At 46.5% G+C, this 25,098-nt stretch overlaps 1 protein-coding gene across 7 annotated transcripts in view; it reads left to right on the top strand.

The window, feature by feature from the left end:
* The first annotated feature begins 1,553 nt into the window (after nucleotides 1-1,553).
* REEP1 (receptor accessory protein 1) overlaps nucleotides 1,554-25,098 on the top strand; it is a 123,417-nt gene continuing 99,872 nt past the window's right edge. For all 7 annotated transcript variants that reach the window (XM_077959092.1, XM_077959093.1, XM_077959095.1 and 4 more), the window contains exon 1: nucleotides 1,554-1,697. In XM_077959092.1, coding sequence (XP_077815218.1) covers nucleotides 1,666-1,697 — 32 coding nt within the window. In that variant the 5' untranslated portion in view covers nucleotides 1,554-1,665. The remainder of the gene's footprint in view (nucleotides 1,698-25,098) is intronic.

Here is a 25,098-nt window from a genome sequence, read left to right on the forward strand (position 1 = left end):
GCAGAGTGAGGTGCTCAGTGACGGTGCAACATGTAAGAGGTGCCATAAAACTCAGCAATTAGGCCGGGCGCGGTGGCTCAAGCCTGTAATCCCAGCACTTTGGGAGGCCGAGACGGGCCGATCACGAGGTCAGGAGATCCAGACCATCCTGGCTAACACGGTGAAACCCCGTCTCTACTAAAAAATACAAAAAACTAGCCGGGCGAGGTGGCGGAAGCCTGTAGTCCCAGCTACTAGGGAGGCTGAGGCAGGAGAATGACGTAAACCCGGGAGGAGGAGCTTGCAGTGAGCTGAGATCCGGTCACTGCACTCCAGCCTGGGCGACAGAGCGAGCCTCTATCTCAAAATAATAATAATAATAATAATAATAATAATAATAATAATTCAGCAATTAAGATACATAATAGGGCCTGGCGCGGGAGCTCACTTCTGTAATCCCAGCACTTTGGGAGGCCGAGGCGGGCAGATCACGAGGTCAGGAGTTTGAGACCAGTCTGGCCAACATAGTGAAACTCCATCTCTACTAAAAATACAAAAATTAGCTGGGCGTGGTGGCGCGCGCCTGTAATCCCAGCTACTCATGAGGCTGAGGCAGGAGAATCACTTGAACCCGGGAGGCGGAGCTTGTAGTGAGCCGAGATCAGGCCACTGCACCCCAGAGCGAGACTCCGTCTCATAAAAAAACAAAAAACAAAAAAAAGGTAATAGTTAATACGGTATTTTAAAAAATACGTAAAAATGTTTATATAGGGTGCACAAGTTCCCTTTTGCCTAAGACTTCAATGTGGCTCAGCGGGACACCGGTGCTATGCAATCGCGGCTTCTAGTCTCCTCCTAGGACCAGGAGCAGCCCCCAAGGAAAGGCCTTCCCTAGGAACAAGCAGCCCTTCAGCCCAGCCTTGAAGAAGGAGCTGAATCAAATCAAGGCAGGACGATGAGGCATGGCGTGTACAGACAGGGAAAAAAGAAACAGCAAATATTTGAGTCCAAGATGCCCGGAGGGAAAAGAGCTAGAGGACTATTTGGGGGAATGGTCTTGGCAACACGGTTCTAGGCAGGTACCACGATGATATAGGGACTCCGTAGTTTAAATAGGGAGGCAAGCGCCCAGGTTTGTTTTTTATGCAGAAAGTGCTTAGCAGGAGACAGTCTGAAGACGTTAGGTATGGATCCAAGTAAACCCTTTATGAGGCTAACGCACTATTTGAATGAGGGATGACAGCATCCCACCTAGACAGGTGCAGACAGATTCCCGAGGTCCAAGTTCGGACCTCAGTTTCCCTGCTGGAACGCTGAGGGTCCCTGCCCTGCAAACGGGGCCGCCGCAGGGCTCCCTTGGCGGGGCCGGTGCCCTGGGGCGCGCGCAGGACCCGCCCGCCTTCAGCTGGGGGCCCGGGCGAGCGGGGCGGGGCGGGCCCGCGGGTGCCCTGACCGGCTCACCGCCCAATCGCTGCGGGCCCGCGGAGCCCCGGGGGGCTGGGGCCGCAGCAGCCGCCAGAACGTGCCGCGGCTGCGCCAACGCGCGAACGCCGGGCAGGGCGGCGGGCGCGCTCAGTCTGCCGGCGGCTGCCGTGAGCGGACAGACGTGCCGGGAGCGTCGCAGCCGCCCGCGCCGCCCGCAGCCTAGCCGAGCCGCGCCGCCCGGGCCTCGCCCGCCCTCCCGCCATGGTGTCATGGATCATCTCCAGGCTGGTGGTGTAAGTGGCCTTCTCCCGCGCGCCCCTCCGTCCCCTCCCTCCCCGCCCCCGGCCCCAGGCTGCGCGCGCCCCTGCAGCGCCCGGCCCCAGTGGCTCCGGCTATTAATACCCGGCGCAGCTAAATTTAGCAGGTACAGTAGCCGCCGAGGACGCCTGCCGGCGGACGGGCGGCGCAGGACGCGGCTGCTGCCCAGGAGGCAGCAGGCGCTGGCGGCCGCTTGCGGGGGGCTGGGCCGGGACAGCGAGGGCTGGGGCGCGCGGGGGTTCCTTGGGAGCTGCGTCTCGCCGTGCCCCGGCCGCTTTGTTCCCCAGCTCCGTCGATTTGCAGAGGCCCCGAATGGGCGCGCCGCGGGGACACGCGTCTCTCTCCTTTGGGAGAAATGTGCGGTCGCCCGGCGCCGCGGTCCGCCGCCCAGCTTTTGTTAGGTGGAAAGGACAGCGCAGACGAGCCAGGGGCGCTGCCTGGAGGGTCAGCGCGGAAAGTGGGGAGAGACAGAGGCGGGACTCCCAGTGGGGTTGGAAAAATCCTCCTTTTTTGGTGTCTACATCGACAGCGGTAAAGGCAGGTGGGACATGGGAAGACGCATATGAATCTTGGAGTAGACGCCTGGAGCCCTCGGCTCCGACTCTTTTTGCAGGGGTTTGAGAGACAGGGGCGGGTACCTCCGGGAGTGCACGGGAAATTTTCAAGTGACAGCCACCCGGATGGTGGCGATGACACCTCCCAGGCCTTGCAGGAGAGCGCAGAGTCATCTGGGGTGAGGTCTGTGTGAAGTCGTTGGGGGTGGGCGTGGGGGCCGATTTTCCCTTTCAAGCCCCAGGACCCGTAGGCGTTTGAAGAGCTTCCCCGGTGGATTTATTCTCCTTTGGAGATAGACGTGGCTGTTCTAGTCCCTGTTCTTCCCTAACCGTCCTGGCCTGAGTCAGAACAGATTTGCCACCTGCTCTAGCTAGCAGGGGCTGAAATGGGTGTGGGGATTCTAAGGCAGGGAGGAGGGTGGCAAGCACCTCGGGCTTTTTCTTTGTCTGAGAACGCGGGACTCTGGACCCCAGTGATTTTGCACCATCACTCCCCACGTTTTGAAACACCTCCCATCTCCCGTCCCTTCTTTACTGATTTTCCCTTCCGAAGTGGATCTCAGCATTGTCTCCTGCCACCGTTCAGGGCTTTCCTCCCAAAGCCAGTGTCTGTGTCTCTCAGCCCCCAAGTCATTTCGTGAAGGCCTCGCCACAGCTGTTCCTGACTGTGGGGGGTTTGCACTGCATCTTGAGGTGGCACGTTAAACATTTGGAAGATTTCTGCCGGCAGAGCTGACGTGAATAATACAGGGAAGTGGCTGACACGCCTTGCCCTGCCTCATGCCTGACCAACACTGTCTTGCCATCAGGGTGGTGGTTCCTCTCTGGGATCGATATTGCCAGTGGCTTCTGGGGAGCCCTCAGGGTGGGGCTGGAGAGTTGCGTTGGCCTGGCTGGTGGGCTCTCTATAGGTCCTGCTGGGCTGGAAGTGAGGGCATCGGGTCCTGGGTCATGTGACTATGATTAGTTTTATTAGCACCTCCATCCCCCCACCACTTTTTTTTTTTCGTTTTTGTTTTTGACTCACTCTGTCCCCCAGGCTGGAGAGTGCAGTGGCACAGTCTCGGCTCACTGCAGCCTTAGCCTCCTGGGTTCAAGCGATTCTTCTGCCTCAGCCTCCCAAATAGCTGGGATTACAGGCGCTCGCCACCATACCCAGCTAATTTTTGTATTTTTAGTAGAGATGGGGTTTCACCATGTTGACCAGGCTGGTCTTGAACTCCTGACCTAGTGATCTGCCCGCTCCGGCCTCCCAAAGTGCTGGGATTACAGGCGTAAGCCACCGTACCCAGCCCCTCCCCCTTTTTTACAACGGGCAACTGATGAGGGTGGAGAGGAGAGGCATACATTTGGGAGGTGTCTCAGGGATGTGCTGTTGCTTTCTAAAACAACCACACTCCCCAGAACCGAGACTTCAGAGAATTTAAATTATCTGTGGCCAGCATTCTGTGGCCTAAGGAGAGTTGATGGGATTTGAGATTGTTATTTCCACCATCAAGTCCAAAAGCTCAGGGATAGCACTTATCCCCCAGTCCCTAATTCGCTGTAGAAACCCAGCATGAGCATATTGATTATGAATTATGAACATCATTTTAAATAAGCAATCCCTGTTCGGTGAAGACAATATTTGTTCATTACGGGAAAATTAGAAAAGATAAACTGAAAAATCATCCACATTTCCACCACACAGAGATAACTAATAATAATAATGGAGGGCATATTCTTCAAGAAATTTTCCTGTATACATATACGTACATATATTTATAATTCAAGGATATTATTGATTCAGCCCAATATTCTACACTCCACACACCTTGAGGAACTTCTTATCAAGAGGAGGAATACTGTGTTTGGAGTCAGAATACCCGTGGTTCAAATCCCAGTTTTGCCTCTTGCTAGAAGATCCCAGTTCACAACTCAGATCACAGCAGATGCTAATCCGCAGCTAGTTCACCTCATGTTGCTGTTGCAAAGATTTCCATGACACTTGATATCAAGTTGCCAAGCACCACGGAGAGCACTAAATCAATGATAAGTCCCTCCTTCTGTCCTCCCCGGGAACCCTGTGAGAGGTTATCAGGGGCTCTCAGACTTAATTTACTCCTGTGGGTTTCAAACTGGGTTCCCTGAGGGCCACCCAGCCTGAGCAGATGGGCTCTGGGCTCCTCATCCCTGATTCAACCCAAGCAGTTGCCTTTTTGTTTGTCTTATATATTGGGGTTCTAGATAAAATACAGTTCAGAAAAATATATGTATTTTACTGCTAATAAAAACAACTGATCTAGTCCTCCCCCTCATCTGTAAAACTGCAGAGGAAATGTGCCTTGCCCAAGGACACAAGATGAGCTGGTAAAGAAAACAGGCTCTGGATTTTTAGTCCAGTCCAGTGCTTTTTCCACCTTCACTCCCCACTGCCAGTTGAAAAACTGATCTCTTTCAAGCTCCCTAGACCTCTAGCGTGGGAGCATCCTATGGTTTTATCTGCAAGTCGCGTTTTGTGTAAGCAGTCTTTTTATGGTTTTGTAAGCCTCTGTCACATCAACGAACATGTAAGGAAGACCTATCACTGTGTTCTGAGGATAGAGAGGGAGTGTCTTCCTGTCTTTGTGTGGTCCCAACCATCCAACCAGAGGTATCACGACAAGCTGATGGCCTCCAGGGACAGCCAACCAGTGCTTGTGGATGTCTCTGCTGCTACTGGCCATGAGCATTTTGAAGAAAGTGATTGTGGCTTGTTTCCCTTTACAACCTCTTTTCCCCTGCCATGTGTCTTTCATGAAGTACCTGGCACCTGAATGCACTGAGTGAAGGTTGGTTGTGTTGAAGGAAATCCCAAGCCCTGGGGACAAGCAGAGTGGCTGACTAGTGCTGTCCCCTGGGGGCGGAGGTCAGCAGGCATCAAGATAGGCTTGTGCCCACAGGCAAGGCTCTTAGAATGAGGACCAGTTTGAGTTGCTTCTTTCTTGCTAGCTCTCTTTCTCCTAACTTCCTTGGCTCAGCCTGTAAATAATTAAGGAAGAAATACTTAGTGCAATAGCACTCAGAACCTGGTTGATACCTTCATAGGACACAGGGACTTATTTAGGACTTGCCTGCTTACCTCCTTTCATTATCTTTACACACAACTCAAGGTCTAGGCATGAATGAATTTCAAACTGGGGAGAGCATATTTTTGTGCACCCTTTTGGAGGGGGGACACAACGTTGCTGTGTGACTTCTTGGAAGACTATGCCATTTTGAAGCATTATTCTAAGGAGCAGATATTGCCTCATTGTCTTGGCCAAGGCCCAGAACGTTGGCTGAACAGATCAAGAGCTTCTCACCCCTTATGGGATTAGTAGACTAAAACCCCAACTCACTATGTGGGGAAAAGAGAGTTCTAAGTCCACAAAATTTTCTGAATAACTAACGGCTGTGCAGAAAACATTTTATTTCCACACAACACATTTTAAAAAATATTAGTTTTTAGAAAATACAGTGTGATGATCAAGACAGAGTCTTAGTTTGATAGGTTGAAGATCTGGCTAAGTTCTAGGACTGGGATTTGGAGCATGAAGTCTGTCCTGGGTCAGGGATATGAAAATGGATGGGGCTGGGAGGAATGTGGATTGTCCTCAAGATGTTCCCCAACTGTTGCAAAACAAATGGAAAAAAAAAGAAAAGATCGTAAATCCTTAAATATAAGCTAGCCTTTCTTTGGGGCCTGCTTTTAAAATGTGGCATGCAGGAAACTGATTCAGTTAATGGCGGGTTCCAGTTGGTTGAGGATTGATTTCCTGGCACCGTGCCGTAGTGCACTGTGGGAGCTGGGTAAATGTTTCCGTTGAATTGTGAAAGGAAAGATGTTGGGCTAGTAGGCAGCAGACATGGGTTCTAGTCCCAGTGCTGACCTGAGCCACTGCCACAGTGCTAAGGCTGACTCCCACCCACCTGGGCCAGCTCCCTGTCTAAGAGACAGGTTTCTGGCCACAGTCACCCTGCAGGTCCTTGGAGCTCCAGGAGTCAGTGTTCCTCTAGGTCCCTTCCTTCCCCAGCTGGCCTGTATGCATCATGTTTATTTATAAACAGGAGGAGTATCCTCAAGGAAGTGAAGAATACCAGCTTAGATTTCTCTGCTGTGGAGCTGCCCTGTTTCTTTGTTTGCTAACCCTGCCTACCTGCTGAGAAGTAGCTTTCATGCACTTCTTCCCGCTGTGTCTTATTTGAGGTTAGCTGACAAGGGAGGGTCTCACCTGGTTATTACTGGGTCAGTCTCCCCGCTTCCTTCTGAAGCCAGCTATCTTTTTTGGAGGGTGTATTATGTCAGGGGAGGAGGAGCCCTGGGGAGAATGAGGGAAGTGGGAGTCAGGCCCTCTTTGGCCACTTAGTGAGGCTGCTGTTTTGTGTACATGTGAGTGTATGTGAATGAGTGTGTGTGTGTGTGTGTGTGTTTCCAGGGAAGTCTGGGAGGCTAGGGAAAGGAGAGACACGGCAGTGCAGCAGCCATGGCACGTGATACCTTTGGAATTTCACTGCCAGGGATGAGCCACACACATGCCCAGCTGGTTACCAGAATTCTTAGTCTGGGGGAGTGTTTCCAACCCCCAACAAGAAGTAAGGGAGGGTGCACTTGGGCACTAAGGATGTTTTCCTCTCGATTCTAGGACTTGGGAAGGGAATTGGGATTCTTGAGGAACTGGAAGTTGGATCATTATATTCAGAGTATTTATTCTGAATTTTCAGATCTCATCTGTCTTTATATGGAAGCACATTATTTTCACTTTGGGTTTTTTAAGTCACACCGGGGCTTCCCTGGGAATTCAGGGAAAGAGGAAATATAGATCAAGGACCAACTTGAAATATAGATCAAGGAAATATAGATCAAGGACCCCCACACAGTAGGGATTTCAGAAGGAGTCTTGCAAGGTAATTTGGTATAGGCCTTCAAGCATGCGTGGGTACCCAGACCAGGGATGGCAAGTGAGGTTCATCTCTTTTGATTAATGTGAGGCTGCCTAGGACACTGTCTTGAGGAGCAAGAAGCTGAGTTGGGCTCAGTGGGGAAGGAGTCCTAAGACTGCTTTATGCAGGGAAGATGGTGATGCGGCACACGTGTTGGTTCAGTATTTGCTCTTCCGGACTTAGCTTATTCCTGATCAGAAAAGGTTTGCCCCATTGTCAGATTTACTGGATTAGTAAACAGAGAGCATCTGTTATTTGAGTTAACATCTCCTCCTGACATCCCATCTCTCCCTCTCCCTGTGGCCTTGTCAGTCACCTGGCAGTTCTAGGACAAAGGTGCCTCCTGTTGCCACTGTAGGGAGCTGTCCAGCCTAGCTGTCTTGCCTTGCTTCTCTTTCTTCTTAGGACTATCATGCATAGCGTATACTACATTCCCTCCCCATTTTTTTTTTCCTTTCACTGATCACATCTCAGTTAAAGTCTGCCTTAGACATTCTCCTGCATACTAATGTGTGTATATCCTTCCCTCCTCTTTGTATGGGACTCTGGATAGTACTTTGGGCTGCAAAACTAGTTTTCCATTCCCTTCTGGTAACATGCTCCATCCTGCCTCCCTCCACTCAGCCACAAAAGTCAGCATGTGACCCAGGGCTAGATATGCATTTCCCTGGGCACGGACATTGGTCCAGAGGTGGGCAGGCGACTCAAACTGAGATCCTTCCCCAGGGTTTCTTGATTTGGAGCTGCGGGAGAATAGCCTTGCCTATGGGGCCCAGAGTTGGAAAGATATGAAGTTAGGGCTGAGGCATCTAAACCCCCTGGCATACGTGGAGAAAGTCCATAAGCAAAAGTGGAGAATATAGCAAAGCAAAAATAAATGGAGATGAGACTTGGGTGAGAGAAAGAGGCTGGCACAAGAGAGTCTTGGTTTTGGTGGCTCAGGCCCCAGTTCCTACAGCTGCTTTTTTGATGCCATGAGCTGTCCCATATCCTAGAATGAAAACTTTAAATGGTGCTTATAATCAATTAAATATTTGTTGTTAGGATGGACTAGAGCATGCTGCAGTAACAACTCCTAAATCCCAGTGGCTCAAGAAAATAAAGATTTATTTCTTGCTTTCTGCAGCCTGTTCACTGTGGGTTGGCAGGGGTACTCTGCTCATCATATTCACTCAGAGTCCCAGGCTGCCTGGGTTTCCTTTGTCTTATCATTATAAGACATCAGGATTCTGGCTGGGCACAGTGGCTCACCATGTAATCCTAGCACTTTGGGAGGCAGAGGTGGACAGATCACTTGAGCCCAGGAGTTTGAGACCAGCCTGGGCAATATGGCAAAACCCCATCTCTACAAAAAAAAAAAATACAAAAATTAGCTGGGCATGGTGGTGTGCACCTGTGGTCCCAGCTACTTGGAGGATGAGGTGGGAGGATCACTTGAGCCCGGGAGCTAGAGGTTGCAGTGAGCCAAGATCACGCCATTGCACTGAGCCTGAGAAACAGAGTGATACCCTGTCTCAAACACACACACACACACACACACACACACACGCACACACACATACCACAGTTCACTGTGGTAGGGAGAGAAAAATAGAGAGTCACACACTGGCTCATAAGTACCTGCCCCTGGAGATGATAACTTGCCATTTCTGCTCACATGTCATTGGCCAAAGCTGAATTCAAAGTGGGTGGGGAATTACACTCCTCACTAAAGAACAGCCCTAATGACCACCATATATGTTGAGTGAATGACTCCTAGCCAGCTTTGCAAACCTAGATATGTCCTTGGCATAATACGGTATTGTGAAACTGGGAGAATCCTGACATAACTCCTTCAATCTCTACACTGGAAATATCTCTCTCACTTCCCTTTTAGTCCCTTTATTCTGTTTGTGAGTCAAGAAAGGAGGTCTTAAGTCTGAGGAGAAATTAGCAATTACAAAGAACTGATGCCATTCCATAGCTAAAACCTTGGAAGGTGCCCTCTGGCTTTCACTACACTCTCCATATGTGTCTCTACCTTTCTCCATGAAACCTCCCTTAGGTCCCCTAACCAAGAAAGATTTCTGTCCTATGGGTCCCCAGAGTGGCATTGTCACTTTGTTCCTGGTGCTGTGGTGGTCTAGTGCATTGATATCCCCTTACAGACCACATCTGCTTCGTTTCCCTCACAGTTTCTTATATGCAGTAGGTGCCCAGCGAGTGTGTGTTGGATGGTGAATGAGTCAGGACCTCACTCCTCAGAGTGTGGTCTGTGCACCAGCAGCATTGGCATTACTGGAGTAGTTAGGAATGCAGAGTCCCAGGCCTAGTGAATCTGCATTTTAACAAGATCCCCATAAAACCTGAGAAGGGCTGAGTCAGGAGACAGGGTGCCATCATGTCCCCTGTGAATTGAAAAGAGATGGACTTGCCTGAGGTTCTCATTATTGCCTGTGGACCTGGGGCCCGAGATTCAATCGCAAGCCACCATTTGTGCTAAACTGTGGTTCATGCTTTCTGGTTCTGAGAGGTTCTGACCCCAACTTTTTATGATGAGTTCTAAATAGCATGCCTGGACTCGGTCAACCCAGTGCCCAACCAAGAACCTTTTGATATGGACAGGAGGCAGGGAAATACTGGGTAGAAGAGGGCAGTTCCCTGGCAAAGGCCCCACCCTCAAGCCTGGAAACTGCGGCCCTAAATGAGAACAGTTATCCCTGTTTTCCTGCCCAAATGTTGCTTTTTCCAAAACCACTCTGGCCCGTCACACTCCGCATCCCGTACCCACAAAAACCCCAAACTCCACTGGCAGAGAAGCAGAGTGGCGTGGCAGAGGAGAGAAGAGAAGCATCGGAACGTTGAGAGGAGTTTGGCCAGGGATGGCCGCACTCCAGGGGAAGATTATCTTCCTGCTGTATCCCCTTTCCAGCTCCCCATCTTGCTAAGAGCCACCTCCATCACTCAATAAAATCTCTGCATTCACCATCCTTCAAGTCTGTGTGACCTGATTCTTCCTGGATACTGGACAAGAACAGGGTGCCAAGAGGGCAGGGTGTAAAAGACTGTCACCGTGACTCTCCACTGAGCTGGTTAACAGCCATCTGCAGATGGCAACTGCTAAAACAGCATTAATTGTAACACACCCCTAGACGCTGCCAGGGAACTAGAGCCCAAAAGTGCTCACCCCAGCCTTGGCACCCTCTCACCTGCATGCTTCCCCTCCTGCAAGGGGTTTGAGCACTGCAGGCCGAGTCAGCAAGCCACACCCCTGTCACAAGTCCCACAGAGGGGTCAAGGGAGTCCTCCTGTTTCTCCTGTTTCACTTCCTTTTTTTTTTTTTTCTTCTTTTTTAAGATGGAGTCTTACTCTGTCGCCAGGCTGGAGTGCCACCATCTCGGCTCACTGCAATCTCCGCCTCCCGGGTTCGAGCAATTCCCCTGCCTCAGCCTCCCGAGTAGCTGGGACTAAGGGTGCACACCACCACAACTAGCTAATTTTTTGTATTTTAGTAGAGACGGGGTTTCACCATGTTGGCCAGGATGGTCTCAATCTCCTGACCTCATGATTCCTCACCTCGGCCTCCCAAAGTGCTGGGATTACAGGCATGAGTCACTGGGCCCAGCCTCCTGTCTTACTTTCACAGATGGGCTGCCTAATTGTGATCAGTGTAAAATTTAGTCTTGTCACAACTGGGGCTTACACTGCCAAAGCTATGCCTGTCAGACAGAATATTGGGCTGAGTGGGTCACGCTGCTCAGAGGAGAGGGAATACAACCCGTCTTGAAAAAGAGGCTGGTGAGCCCGGCCAGCTGATGCTGGAGATTCACGTTGAATTTCCAGAACATGCGAAGACTTTTTCTCATGAGCACGTGAGGTTGAGAACCACGAGTCCACATGTGCCCCTCCTGAGGGAGTTGCAGGATCCAGCAGTATCTGTGCATACTTCAGGCTGCATGTTGTGGAATCCAGGCTTTTTCAGCAAGTTCTCCTAGCTCTGCCTTTAAAATACTCGCCTGTCTACCCATGACTCCCGCCTCCACCACTGCCACCAACCAAATACTGTTGCTCTCCTGGACCATTGAAAATCCTCCTGACTGTTTTCTCTGCTTCTATTCCTGTCCCTCCAGTGATCTCATTAAAATGTTAGATAGGGCCGGGCGCGGTGGCTAACGCCTGTAATCCCAGCACTTTGGGAGGCTGAGGCAGGCGGGCAGATCATGAGATCAGGAGATCGAGACCATCCTGGCTAACACGGTGAAACCCCGTCTCTACGAAAATACAAAAAATTAGCTGGGTGAGGTGGCGGGCGCCTATAGTCCCAGCTACTTGGGAGGCTGAGGCAGGAGAATGGTGTGAACCTGGAAGGCAGAGCTTGTGGTGAGCCGAGATCGTGCCATTGCACTCCAGCCTGGGTGACAGAGGGAGACTCCGTCTCCAAAAAAAAAAAAAAAAAAACAGTAAGATAGGCCATCTTTCCCATACTGTTTAAAAACTGCTCCATCTCACTAAGAGTAAAACTCAAACTCCTTACCATTGTCAACAACACTCAACAAGGTCTGGCTTCTGCCTATCTCTGACCTTACCTGGCAGTGGCCTCCCCTCTCTCACTCGGCTCTAGCCTCCTCACTATTCTTAGAAGGTGGCAAACTTGTCCCATCCAGCAACCTTTGCACATACATATATTAATAATATATATCATTTCTATAATAGAGCTACCAGTTAGAGACCTAGAATAAGTTTTTTTAAATAAAAAAAAGAAATAAAGCAAAGAACTGAAAATAAAAGAAAACAGCATAACCTGGGGGAGAGAAATAGGCCCATGTGGAAAAGAAGCACTTCTGGAAGTAAAACATAAAGTGTTGACATTAAAAATCCAATGAATAGGTTAAAATGGTGAAGGATTGAATACCGAGAAGGTGGTGTTTTTCACACTGCGTCTTAGAGCTAGAAGGAGTCTTGGTGATGTCATGCCCTTGTTCGACAGACAAGGAAGATGGGGACCCACAGAGATAGGTGATCTGTCAAAATCACTAGCCTAATTGGCTAGGCCAAGACTTAAGGCCAGGTGTCCATGTTCTGAAAATGTTTTAATGTGGGAAAGAGAGCAAGCTTGTTTTATATGGTTAGAGAATTGGACTAGAACTAGTGGGTGGCTAGAAGACAAATTTTTGGCTTTTTGGAAGGAAAAGGTTTCCAGTAGTTGGCACTGACAGCACTGGGCTGCCTTGTGAGGCAGGGAGCTCCTGGCTCTCAACCCTAAAACTGTCCAACCCTAAAACTTTATGATTTTTTTTTTTTTTTTTTGAGACGCAGTTTTGCTCTTGTTGCCCAGGCTGGATTGTAATGGCATGATCTTGGCTCAGTGTTACTTCTGCCTCCCAGGTTCAAGCGATTCTCCTGCCTCAGCCTCCTGAGTAGCTGGGATTAAAGGCATGCACCACCATGCCTGGCCAATTTTGTATTTTTAATAGAGATGGGGTTTCACCATTTTGGTCAGGCTGGTCTTGAACTCCTGACCTCAGGTGATCTGCCCACCTTGGCCTCCCAAGGTGCTGGGATTACAGGCGTGAGCCACCATGCCTGACCAAAACTTTATGATTTTAATCTTTTCCTTATACTGGTTGAGGAAGAGAGAGAGAAGAGCCATTAAAAATATTTCCTTTTTCAGTGATTAGGACTTCTATCCTTGCTCAAGATTGATTGATTGATTGATTCATAGCTTGGTCAATTTATTCATTGATGTACTGCTCATTTTTTTTGACCATTTGATGCATGCCAGGCACCAGGGATATAAAGATGTATAAGTTCTGATTCCATCTTTGAGAAGTTTATGAGGTCATATAGCCAGTCACTGGGAAACTGGGACTTGAGTTCAAGTGTCCCTCTGCCTGCCCAGTGCTGTTTCCATTGGGTGGACATTTTGTGGGTGTGTGTGTGAATGACTTGTCTGGCTTTGGTTGGAAATTGTGGGGATAAACCCTTTCAGCAGGGGAAGTGGTACATCTTACATATGAAGGAATTAAACCACTGCTTCGTCTTCCTACCGGGGGGACACTGTGGCATTCAATGTTGGAGAGAAGAGAAGGCAGAGGACATGTGCTAAGTGGAAAACAATCTGAGACAAAGAGGTGAGTGAAGTCAAACATCCTTTCCCACTGTATTAGTCTATGATTGCTGCTGTAACAGGTAACCATGAATTTAGTGGTTTAAAACAACAGAGGTTGTTCTCTTGCAGTTCTGGAAGTCAGAAGTCTGAAATGACTCTTTTGGAGCTAAAATCAAGATGTTGGCAAGGCTGATTCCTTGTGGAAGTCCCAGGGGACACTCCATTCCTTGCTTCTTCCAGCTTCTGGTGGCTGCCAGCATTCCTCGTGGCTACATTACTCTAGTCTCTGCTTCTGTTCTGCCCTTCCATCTTCCTCTTAGGACACTTGTGATTACATTTAATCACATTTAATCACAAATCAAATAGGGCCCACTTGAATAATCAAGGATAATCTCCCCATCTCAAAAGCCTTAATTTAATTCTACCTGCAAAGTCCCTTTTGCCTTATAAGGTAACAGTCACAGGTTTTAGGAATTAGGACCTAGATATCTGCAGGCCATTACTCAGCTGACCACACCCAAGATCACAGTTCTTACAGCCTCCAGACTGAGGGGAGTTCATCTAAGAAAAACCTAAAAAGGGGGAAACACACAAGGGAACACTTTGATGTTCTAATGTCTTTATTTTTATTTATTTATTTACTTTTTATGTATTTTTTTTTCTCTGTTTTTTTGAGACAGAGTCTTGCTCAGTCGCCCAGGCTGGAGTGCAGTGGCACGATCTCGGCTCACTACAAACTCTGCCTCCTGGGTTCACGTCATTCTCCTGCCTCACCCTCCCAAGTAGCTGGGAATACAGGTGCCCACCACCATGCCTGGCTAATTTTTTTTATTTTTTCTTTTTAGTGGAGACGGGGTTTCACTGTGTTAGCCAGGATGGTCTCGATCTCCTGACCTCGTGATCCTCCCGCCTTGGCCTCCCAAAGTGCTGGGATTACAGGCGTGAGCCACTGCGCCCGGCCATTTTAATTTTGTTTTAGAAGACAGGATCTCATCCTGTTGCCCAGATTGGAGTACAGTGGTGACATCATAGCTCACTTCAGCCTTGAACTCCTGTCTTCCAGCAATCCTCTTACCTCAGCCTCCCAGGTTGCTGGGATTATAGGTGTGAGCCACTGCACCTGGCTTCTAACATCTTATTTTGTCTTGGTTTCTGGGCTCTCCGTGATTTGCAAAAAGTAATAAATGAGTCAATAGAAAAGACTATTTGTAAAGAAAAGGTGGTTAGGGGATAATGGATAATAGTACAGTGAACACTCATTTACTCATCGCCAGTTTAAGAACTAGAACACTACCTTCATTGTATGAATATACCATAATGTAACCTATCAAGCGAACTCTTGGTGAATGTTTCGGTTGTTCTAGATTTTTCTTTTGCACTCTCTCCGAAAGAGCGCTACAGTGAGCATTCTTGTGTGTTTCCTGGTGTACCTTTGCACAGGTTTTGTTAGGGTTAGTCTGGCTGAGGCAGAAGATAATTGCATCTTCTACTTGACCAAATAACCTAAATTAAGTTTCCATAGAAAAAGGGGCCTATCCTGGGGCTTTTTATCCTGTACTGTTGATCACTTTGACCGACCCTGCACTGACACCACACTGTCGTAATTACCGTAGCTTGACAAAAATTCTTGATGTGCTCCACCATTTGTTCTTCATAAACTGTTCTCCAAAACTGTTTTCTTTCAGCAGTGGATGCTATTCCATTTGCACCACGTCTTTACCATCACTTGATATTCTCACACTTTAGAATTTTTGCCAGTCTGATGGGTACCAAATGGAATCTCTTTATGGATTTAATTTGCATTTTCCTGAACACTCCTGAGACTGAGCATCTTTTCATATGTTTATTGGCCATTCATGTTCTCTCTTCTGTGAAGTGCCTGCTCAAGTCTTGCCAGTTTTTCTCTTGTCCTTATCTTATTGATTAGTGGGAGTTCTTTAACTCTTCTGGGTGCTAAACTTCTGTCATTTATGTGTTACAAATGTCTTCTCCCAGTGTGTGATTTATTTTATCATCTCTTTTATAGTCTATGTTGATAACCAGAAGTTCTTAATATTAATGCAATAGACATCATTTTTTTCACTTATAGTTTGTGCTTTTTGTGTCCTAGGAAAATAAAATTGTGAAATTATTCTTCCATATTGCTCCTAGCAGTTTTCTAGTTTTTCTGTTCACATTTAATTTCTTAATCTATCTTGAGTTGATTTTTATATATGATGTGAAGCAGCAGTCTAATTTTTTTTCTTTTTTTCTTTTTTTTTTTTCACATGAAAAGCCAGTTATCCTGGCTCTATATATTCAAAAGTTCATGCTTTCCCTTCAGACCTGCAATGCCCAGCCCTGTCATAAAGTGAGTTTCTATAATGTGCAGGCCTGTTTCTGGACTCTTCATTCCGTACCATTGAATAGTTCGTCTGCCTGCCGTAGTACCACGCTGTGTTAGTTACCAGAACTTTATGAAAAATCTTGATCTCTGGCATGGCAAGTTCCCCACCTTGTTCTCCTTCAAGAGTGCTTTAGTGCAGTAGTACCCAACCTTTTTGGCACCAGGGACTGGTTTCATAGAAGACAATTTTTCCATGGATGGGCATTGGGGGGCAGTTTTAGGATGAAACTGTTCCACGTCAGATCATCAGGCATTAATTAGATTCTCATAAGGAGGTGTGCAACCTAGGTCTCTCGCATGCGCAGTTCACAATAGGATTCGTGCTCCTATGAGAATCTAATGCCGCTGCTGATCTGACAGGAGGTGGAGCTCAGGTGGTAATGCTGCTGCTCACCTCCTGCTGTGCGGCCAGGTTCCTAACAGACCACAGACCGGTCTCCAGTCTCCATCCCTGTCTGCAGCCCAGGGGTTGGGGGCCCTGCCTTAGTGCTTTCCTCTCCCATAATACATATTTAGAATTAGCTTAGAGTTATGTGTTATTGCACATACACAAGCACACAAATCTGTTGTGATTTTGATTGGACTAGCGTTGAATGTATGAAACAATAGAATATTGATTTTCTTCATTTATTTTTAATTTTTGGAGACAGAGTCTGGTTCTGTTGCCAAGGCTGGAGTGCAGTGGCACAATCATGGCACACTGCAGTCTTGACCTCCTGGGTGCAAGAGGTTCTCCTGCCTTGGCTCAGCTTCCCAAGTAGCTGGGACCACAGGTGTGTGCCACTGTGCCTGGCTAATTTTTGAATTTTTTGTAGAGACATTGTCTCACTATGTTCTCACTATGTTGTCCATGCTAGTCTGGAACTCCTGAGCTTAAGCAATTCTCCCACCTCCACCTGGTCTCCCAGGTGTGAGGCCTTTTATTTTTTTAAGACAGCATCTCACTCTGTTGCGCAGGCTGAAGTGCAGTGGTGAGTGCAGTGGTGAGTGCACTGCAGCCTCAGATTCCTGAGCTTAAGGGATCCTTCTGGTCTCAGCCTCTCGAGTAGTTATGACTATAGGTGTTCACCACCATGCCCAGATAATTAAAAAAAAATTGGGGGCCAGGTGCAGTGGCTCATGCTTGTAATCCTAGCACTTTGGGAGGCTGAGGCAGGTGGATTCCTTGAGTCCAGAAGTTCGAGACCAGCCTGGACAACGTGCTGAAAACCTGTCTCTACCAAAATAAATACAAAAATTAGCCAGGCGTGGTGGCGCACACCTGTGGTCCCAGTTACTTGGGAGGCTGAGCCAGGGCAGGAGAATCTCTTGCACCCAGGAGGTCAAGAGTAGCTGTGGTCCCAGCTACTCAGGAGGCTGAGGTGGAAGGACTGCTTAAACTCAGGAAGTCAAGGCTATAGTGAGCCGTGATGGTGCCACTGCATTCCAGCCTGGGTGACAGAGCAAGACTCTCAAAAAAACATTTTTTTATTTTTAGAGACAGGTTCTGTCTCTGTTGCCCAGGCTGGTCTCTAACTCCTGACCTCAAGCAGTCCTCCTACCTCGGCCTCCCAAAGTGCTGGGGTTACCGACATTAGCCACCATGCCTGGCTAATATTGATGTTCTTTTTTTTTTTTTTTGACACAGAGTCTCGCTCTGTCGCCCAGGCTGGAGTGCAATGGCACGGTCTTGGCTCACAGCAACCTCTGCCTCCTGGGTTCACGCCATTCTCCTGCCTCAGCCTCCCAAGTAGCTGGGACTACAGGCACCTGCCACCATGCCCAGCTAATTATTTTGTATTTTTAGCAGAGACGGGGTTTCACCATGTTAGCCAGGATGGTCTTGATCTCCTGACCTCATGATCTGCCTGCCTTAACCTCCCAAAAGTACTGGGATTACAGGCATGAGCCATCACACCCAGCAGATGTTCTTAATATGTTTGTTGCACTCCATAAATATGGTGTCTGCCTTTATTTATTTGGGTCTTCTTTAATGACTTTCAATAAAATTTTGTAATTTTGCTATAAATGTCATACACATCATTTGTTAGATTTATTCCCAGATATTTGATATTTGTTGATGCCATTGTATTTATTATCTTAATAAAATTTCATCTTCCAACTGTTGGAAGAATACAACCTTGCTTACCTATAGATTCTTTTTGGTTTTCCAGATAACTAGTCATGTCATTTGAGAATAGTGCAACATTATGCCTTTCTGGTCATTATTCTTTTTTATTTCCCCATTTTGCCCTGGTTTGGATTCCCAGTGCATGATGACTAAAATTCGTGAGGCAGATACTCATCTTGTTCCCGACTTAAAAAGGAATGCTTCAACATTTTCCTACAAAGTATCATGCTTGCTGTAGGGTTTTCAGAAATATACTTTGTTACTCTCAAGTGATAGTTTGCTAAGAGTTTTAATAATGAATGATTTATTTATTTATTTTTTGAGATGGAGTCTCGCTCTGTCACTCAGGCTGGAGTGCAGTGGTGTGATCTCCGCTCACTGCAAGCTCCACCGCCTCCTGGCTTCACACCATTCTCCTGCCTCAGCCTCCCGAGTAGCTGGGACTACAGGCGCCCACCACCACGCCCGGCTAATTTTTTTGTATTTTTAGTAGAGACGGGGTTTCACTATGTTAGCCAGGATGGTCTCGATCTCCTGACCTCATGATCCTCCCGCCTTGGCCTCCCGAAGTGCTGGGATTATAGGCGTGAGCCACCGCGCCCGGCCAATTAATGATATTATATTTTATCTAATGCTTTCATTGAGACGATGTTTTCTTTTTGGTCTTTAGTCTAAGTGGTAAATTGCATTAATTAATTTTACCATTAAACCAAACTTACCTTCCTGGATAAACCCAATTTGGTCATAAAGTTATTTTTGCTTTTTTCTAGTTAAAATGATCCTGGAGGAGATTCGCTAATATTTAGGATTTTTTTAAAGCCAAGTTTGTGAGTGGTATTGGCTATGTCATTTTTGTATGGTTTTGGTATCAAGATTGTGCTAGCCTCATAAACTAAGTTGGGGGTGTCTCATCTTTTTCTACACTCTGAGATAGTGTGTGTAATATTGGATGTCTTTCTTAAAAGGTTAGTAGAATTTGCCCATAAAATCCTCAGAGCCAGGGGCTTTTTCAACAGGAAGATTTTAAACTACTGATTCAATTTATTTAATGGTTATAGGTTTATTCGATCTTTTTGGATCAATATTATTTTAGGACTTAATTCATTTCTGTAATTTTTCAAATTTATTTACAGTTAACAATATTGCTTCTGCACCCTATTCCTTCTCCCCTCTTCTTCTAGCACTCTCATTAGACATGTGTTAGATGTTCCTACTCTGTCTTTCAAGTCTCTTCACTTTGGCCTGGTACAGTGGCTCACACCTGTAATCCCAGCACTTTGGGAGGCCGAGGTGGGCAGATCACCTGAGCTCAGGAGTTTGAGACCAGCCTGGTCAACATGGCAAAACCCTGTCTCTACAAAATACAAAAATTAGCCAGACTTGGTGGCAGGCACCTGTAATCCCAGCTACTCAGGAGGCCGAGGCAGGAGAATCGCTTGAACCCAGGAGGCAATGGTTGCAGTGAGCCAAGATCATGCCACTGCACTCCAGCCCAGGCAATAAGAGTGAAACCATCTAAAAAAAAAAAAGTCTCTTCATTTCTTATTTCTGATTTCTTTTTCTGTCATTGCTGCATTATGAATAATTGTGTGCACATCTGACTCTTTAGCCATGTCTAATCAGCTGCTAAACATATTCGTTGATTTACAATTTTTTAATTATTAGATTCTAGAAATTCTATTTAGTTCTGTTTCAAAACTGGCCATATTTTATGATGTCTGTTCCTTCTACATCTTTTAAATTCCTTTTCATTCCTTTAAACATATTAAACATATTTATGTTATGTTCGGAGTCTGATAATTCTAGCATCTAAACTATTTTTCAGGGGCAATTTAGATCTGTTTTTTCTGGTGGCTCCCAATCAAGGTGCGTTATGTGTTTTGTAATTTTTTCTTTTTTTTTTTTCACTGTGAGCTTGTATTCCTTGGGATTTTATCTGTAGGAATTCTTTAGGCCTGGGTCAAAGGTGAATTCTTCCAGAGAAGATTTGCATTTGCTTCGGTTAGGTGTCTAGGGAGACTACCAATATTGGACTACTGAAAAGTAATTTCTTGAGATTTTAAAATTTTGACCACGTGGGTAGTGTAAATTTGGGCTGCAAACTTATGTGAGGGTGAGGTTAATGGTTACAAGTTTTCAGGGGAAATACGGTTTCCTCCTCACCTGCTGCCATGACTAGAGAATGGGTGTTTTTACTTTAACCTTTAGCGATTGCAGCGGGCTTCTCTCTCTTCGCCCTTTTACTGATGACGCAGTGCTTTGGGGTCTGAATTAGTTTCCCAGTGCTGCTGGCACACAGTGCCAAAAAATGCGTGGCTTAAACTGACAAAAATTTATTCTCTCACAGTTCTGCAGACTGGAAGTCTTAAATCGGGGTGTACCATGCTCTCTCTGAAGGCTGTAGAGAAGAATCTGTTCCCTGCCTTTCTCTAAGCTTCTGGAGGTTGTCAGCAAGCCGCGCCCTTTTTTGGCTTGTAAACGCATCACTTTAATCTCTGCCTCGGTTGTCACATGGTGTTCTCCCTGTGTCTGTCTCTTTTCCTCTTTTATAAGGGCATTAGTCATATTGGAGTAGGGGCTACCCTAACCTAATGATCTCACCTTAGCTTGGTTATATCTGAAAAGACCCTTTTCTTTTTCTTTTCTTTTCTTCTTTGGCAGAGTCTAACTTTGTTGCCCAGGCTGGAGTGCAGTGGACGATCTTGGCTCACTGCAACCATTGCCTCCTGGGTTCAAGTGATTCTCATACCTCAGCCTTCCAAGTAGCTGGAACCACAGGTGCCACCACCATGCCCAGCTAATTTTTGTACTTTTAGTAGAGATGAGGTTTTGCCATGTTGGCCAGGCTGGTCTCGAATTCCTGGCCTCAAGTGATCTGTCCATCTCGGCCTCCCAAAGTGCTGGGAGTACAGGCGTGAGCCACTGTGCCTGGCCAAGACCCTATTTTTAAGTAAGATCACATTCACAGGTATTGGGGGTTAGGACTTCAACGTATCTTTTTGAGCAACAATTTAATCCATACCATGGTCCAAGCTTTATAGAAGGATGCCCTGGGTCAGTGTTACTCAAAATGTGGTCTGGGGACCATACCATTACCTCACCTAGGAGTTTAATAGAACTATAAACTCTCAGCCTCGCCTCCTCCAGACCTACTGAATGAGAATACCTGAGGTTAGGGCCCAGGACTCTGTGTGTTAATATACTCTCCAGGCTATCTTATGCAGGCTGAAGTTTAAGAAGCGTTGCCCTAGACTATGTCTCCTGTACTTGACACTCTGTCAAGCCCTGTAATTTGAAATTCAATGCTTCAGTTAGCAAGTGCCCTTAATTTACCTTTCTAGGGTTCCACTTTGACTTTGCTTTTGGCCTCTAAAGCATTTTACACTGATATCGAATATCAATATGTTTACAAATATTATTCATATTGATTACACTTTTTGTTTTGTTTGGAAACCCGTATAAAAGTTGAAAGAACAGTATGATAAATACTTGCATTATTCTTATCTTGGCACATCCACTCCATCTTTTTTTATATAAATACAAACGTTTCCCTCTTGTCTAACCATCTGAAAGGAGGCTGCAGACATCATGCTACCTCACCCCAAATACTAAAGTGTGTCACTCAAGGACAAGATTACTCTTCTATACCAGTGGTTCTCAAACTTGTAGTTCTTGGCCGGGTGCAGTGGCTCACGCCTGTAATCCCAGCACTTTGGAATGCCAAGGCAATTGGATCACCTGAAGTCAGGAGATTGAGACCAGCCTGGCCAACATGGTGAAACCCCGTCTCTACTAAAAATACAAAAATTAGCAAGGCGTGGTGGTGGGCACCTGTAATCCCAGCTACTTGGGAGGCTAAGGCAGAAAATTGCTGAACCCAGGAGGCGGAGGTTGCAGTAAGCCGAGATCACGCCACTGCGCTCCAGCCTGGGCGACAGAGCGAGACTCCGTCTCAGAAAAAAAACAAAAACAGAAAACAACTTTTTCCAGAAAAAAGGCAAAAAAAAAAAAAAAAAAGTCAAGAAGAGAGTACTATACATTTTTATAAGTCTTTTTTGTATCAAGGTTAATTTCAATGTGGAATCTGAAACCTTATTAGTGGGGGTTGGTCTATCTTATAGTTTGGATCTTTTCTGTATGATTTTTTAGCATTATGCGTTGGTCATTTGGAAACTGTTGGTTCACCAAATAGATGCAGATCTTCAAATGTTGGCACATTTTGTTATATTAGATCCAAAATCCATATGCGTTAATATCACTGTTGATTTCATCAGAAACGCCTTCAAATATTGGGATACTGTTAAGTTAATGGTAGTGGATAAAAATGTCCAAAATTCTAATTTTTGCATGAAAATCTCAAATCTTATAATTGGCAACAAATACTATTTGTTTTTTCTGATGATATCAATCATTTTTCTAGAAAAGGATTGCAAGATGCCCAGGTCTGAATAACTGTAGTTCATCAGTCATCCAAATAACAGTGGTGTTCCATGAAAAAAGGGGATAATTCAGCACACAACTCAATGACACAAGTGCTTTTCCTCTAGACAATCATCATATTTTAGTATGCAGCAGAAACACTGTATGAATGCTTCTTATTTCATCAGAATGATAAGAACATCTGTACTCAAGGGTCTGGATTTAATGAAAATGATGATTTTGACTATATCATCTATGACATTCTTAAATGGAACAGGATTTTTTTTCCCTGTTATATTGTGGTGAAGAACACAGTGATGACAGGTGGAGTATGGTGCTATTGCCCTGATTCATGCAACGTACTAGCAGCAGTTTTACCTTTCATTGGATTTGCACCATAGTGAAAACGCAAATGTCTTGGTAATATTGTTGAAATTGTTTTGACCTCATGGACTCTCTGAAGGGGTTTTAGGGATCCCCTGAAAGGGTCTTGAGAATCCCCTAGGAGTCTGTAGATTATACTTTAAGAATAACTCACTGTTCTGTACCGTCAAAAACCATTACCACCCTAAGAAATTCAACTCTAATTCCACACCTTTATCCAACATGAGGCCCATACTCAGATTAACCCGAATTTGTAAAAAATCCTTTGTTGATTTGTTTTGTTTTGTTTTGTTTTTTTCCTGTTTCTATTTGGATGCAATTAGAGTTCACACATTGAATTTGGCTGTTACGTCTTTTGACAAACCTGGAACAGTTGCCCCGATTTATTGAAGAGTCCAGGTTGGCTGTGTGGAGAGTGTTCTGCATGTGTCAGACTCGTCCTAATGATTAGACCCAGGTCTGACAATTGTGGCAACTCCACCACGTTGATGAGGAGGTGCATCCTCGACCGCCTCCTATCAGGAGGTCAGGGTGTCAGACGGTCTCACATTTGGTGATGCCAAACTCGACCACTTGGTAAAAGATTTACAATTCCCTTGCATCCAGAATTTTTCATTGTTTTCAGTAGGACGGTAAGTCAGGGTATTTTGTCTGATATTGCTGGAAACCATGGTCTCCTTTTGATTTTTTTTTTTTTTTTTTTTTTTTTTTTTTTCTTTGAGGTGGAGTTTCACTCTTGTCGCCCAGGCTGGAGTGCGATGGCACAATCTCGGCCCACTGCAACCTCCACTTCCTGGGTTCAAATGATTCTCTTGCCTCAGCCTCCTGAGTAGCTGGGATTACAAGCGAGCACCACCACGCCCAGCTAATTTTTATGTTTTTAGTAGAGACAGGGTTTCACCATGTTGGCCAGGCTGGTCTCGAACTCCTGACCTCAGGTGATCTGCCTGCATCGGCCTCCCAAAGTGCTGGAATTACAGACGTGAGCCACCACGCCTGGCCCTTTTGATTTTTTTTGCTTTTTGAGACAGAGTTTCGTTCTTGTTGCTCAGGCTGGAGTGCAATGACGCAATCTTGGTTCACTGCAACCTCCGCCTCTGGGTTCAAGTGATTCTCCTACCTCAGCCTCCCAAGTAGCTGGGATTACAGGCACCCGCCACCACACCCAGCTAATTTGTTTTTTTGGTTTTTTTTGGTTTTTTTTTGTATTTTTAGTAGAGATAGGGTTTCACCATGTTGGCTAGGCTGGTCTTGAACTCCTGACCTCAGTTGATCCGCCTGCCTCAGCCTCCCAAAGTGCTAGGATTACAGGCTTAAGCCGCTGCACCCGGCCCTTTTGATTATTTTTTGGGCTTGCAGGTACATCATTTAAAATTCTTTTGGTTTTAGAAAAAGTAATACAACTGAGGCTGGCTCACGCATCTTACAAGTCTAGAATGGTGCTGATTTCAAGTGAGGCTTGATCCGGCAGCTCAAGATTGTCACCAGAGCATCAGGTTTTCTGGTGTCTTGTCTGTACTCTTTGCTTGGTGCCTGTTTCATATTAAGTCTGGCTCCCCTGGCTGCTAGCAGCTTCTAGGGGCCTTGAAGCCCTCATTTGTGTCCAGCAGAAAAAACTCATCTCTCCCAGAGAGAGAGCATCTCCTCTGGGAGACAAGGAAGCTTTTTGCCTGAAGCCCCTAGCGAGCCTTTAGCTCTCCTGATTTTGGTCACATACTTGTCATTGAACCACTCCCTATGGCAGGGGCATGGGATGTGTTTGACTGAAACCAACCAGGACCCACCCTGGATCTGGGGATAAGATCAGTTGTCCAAGCACATGGCACTGGGATGGTGACCCAGAGAGCATCTGGGTCCTGTTACCAATACTAAAGTCAGCCGGAACTATGGGCTATCCAAAACCACCAACATCCACCAAGGAGCTTTGGTATCCATGAGGGTATAAAACACTTTACTGAGTACCACCTATGCAGCAGTTCTTGTGCCGTGCCGTTCTTTATTCATTATTCATTCAGCAGGTGCACTCTATCATCTGGTCTTGAGTGAGCTGGCACTGTGAGCCAGATGTGGGTCACCACTGAGGGAAAACAGCTGGAGTTTTGCCTCACAGTATTTCTCATGTAAGGCTTCATAATTTAATTAATGCAGCAGTCATATAGGTGGACATTACTTGTCTCTTCCCCAGATGACAAAATTGTAACCTGGGGCTAGACAGGCTGTGCAGGTTACCCAGCAAGTCAGTGGTTGGTACCAGACAAGCATGATGACACCATAGTGCCAGCAACACTGTCTGGCCCTAGACTGGATTTGACTTGGGGGTGTCACTCAGCCCTTGCTGAGCTGAGTGACCTTGGCCACAGGACTGTTCTTCCCAGGGTCCTTGGAGCAGGGAGGGGCTTACCCTCCTGGCAGGCAGCTTCCCTGATTGTTCACACCATCCCATCTTCTACATCTCTAAGATTCCCGGCTACTCTGAGCAAATACACCCTCTTAG

This window comes from Macaca mulatta, chromosome 13 (assembly GCF_049350105.2).
Source record: "Macaca mulatta isolate MMU2019108-1 chromosome 13, T2T-MMU8v2.0, whole genome shotgun sequence".
In the NCBI taxonomy this organism is placed as follows: domain Eukaryota; kingdom Metazoa; phylum Chordata; class Mammalia; order Primates; family Cercopithecidae; genus Macaca; species Macaca mulatta.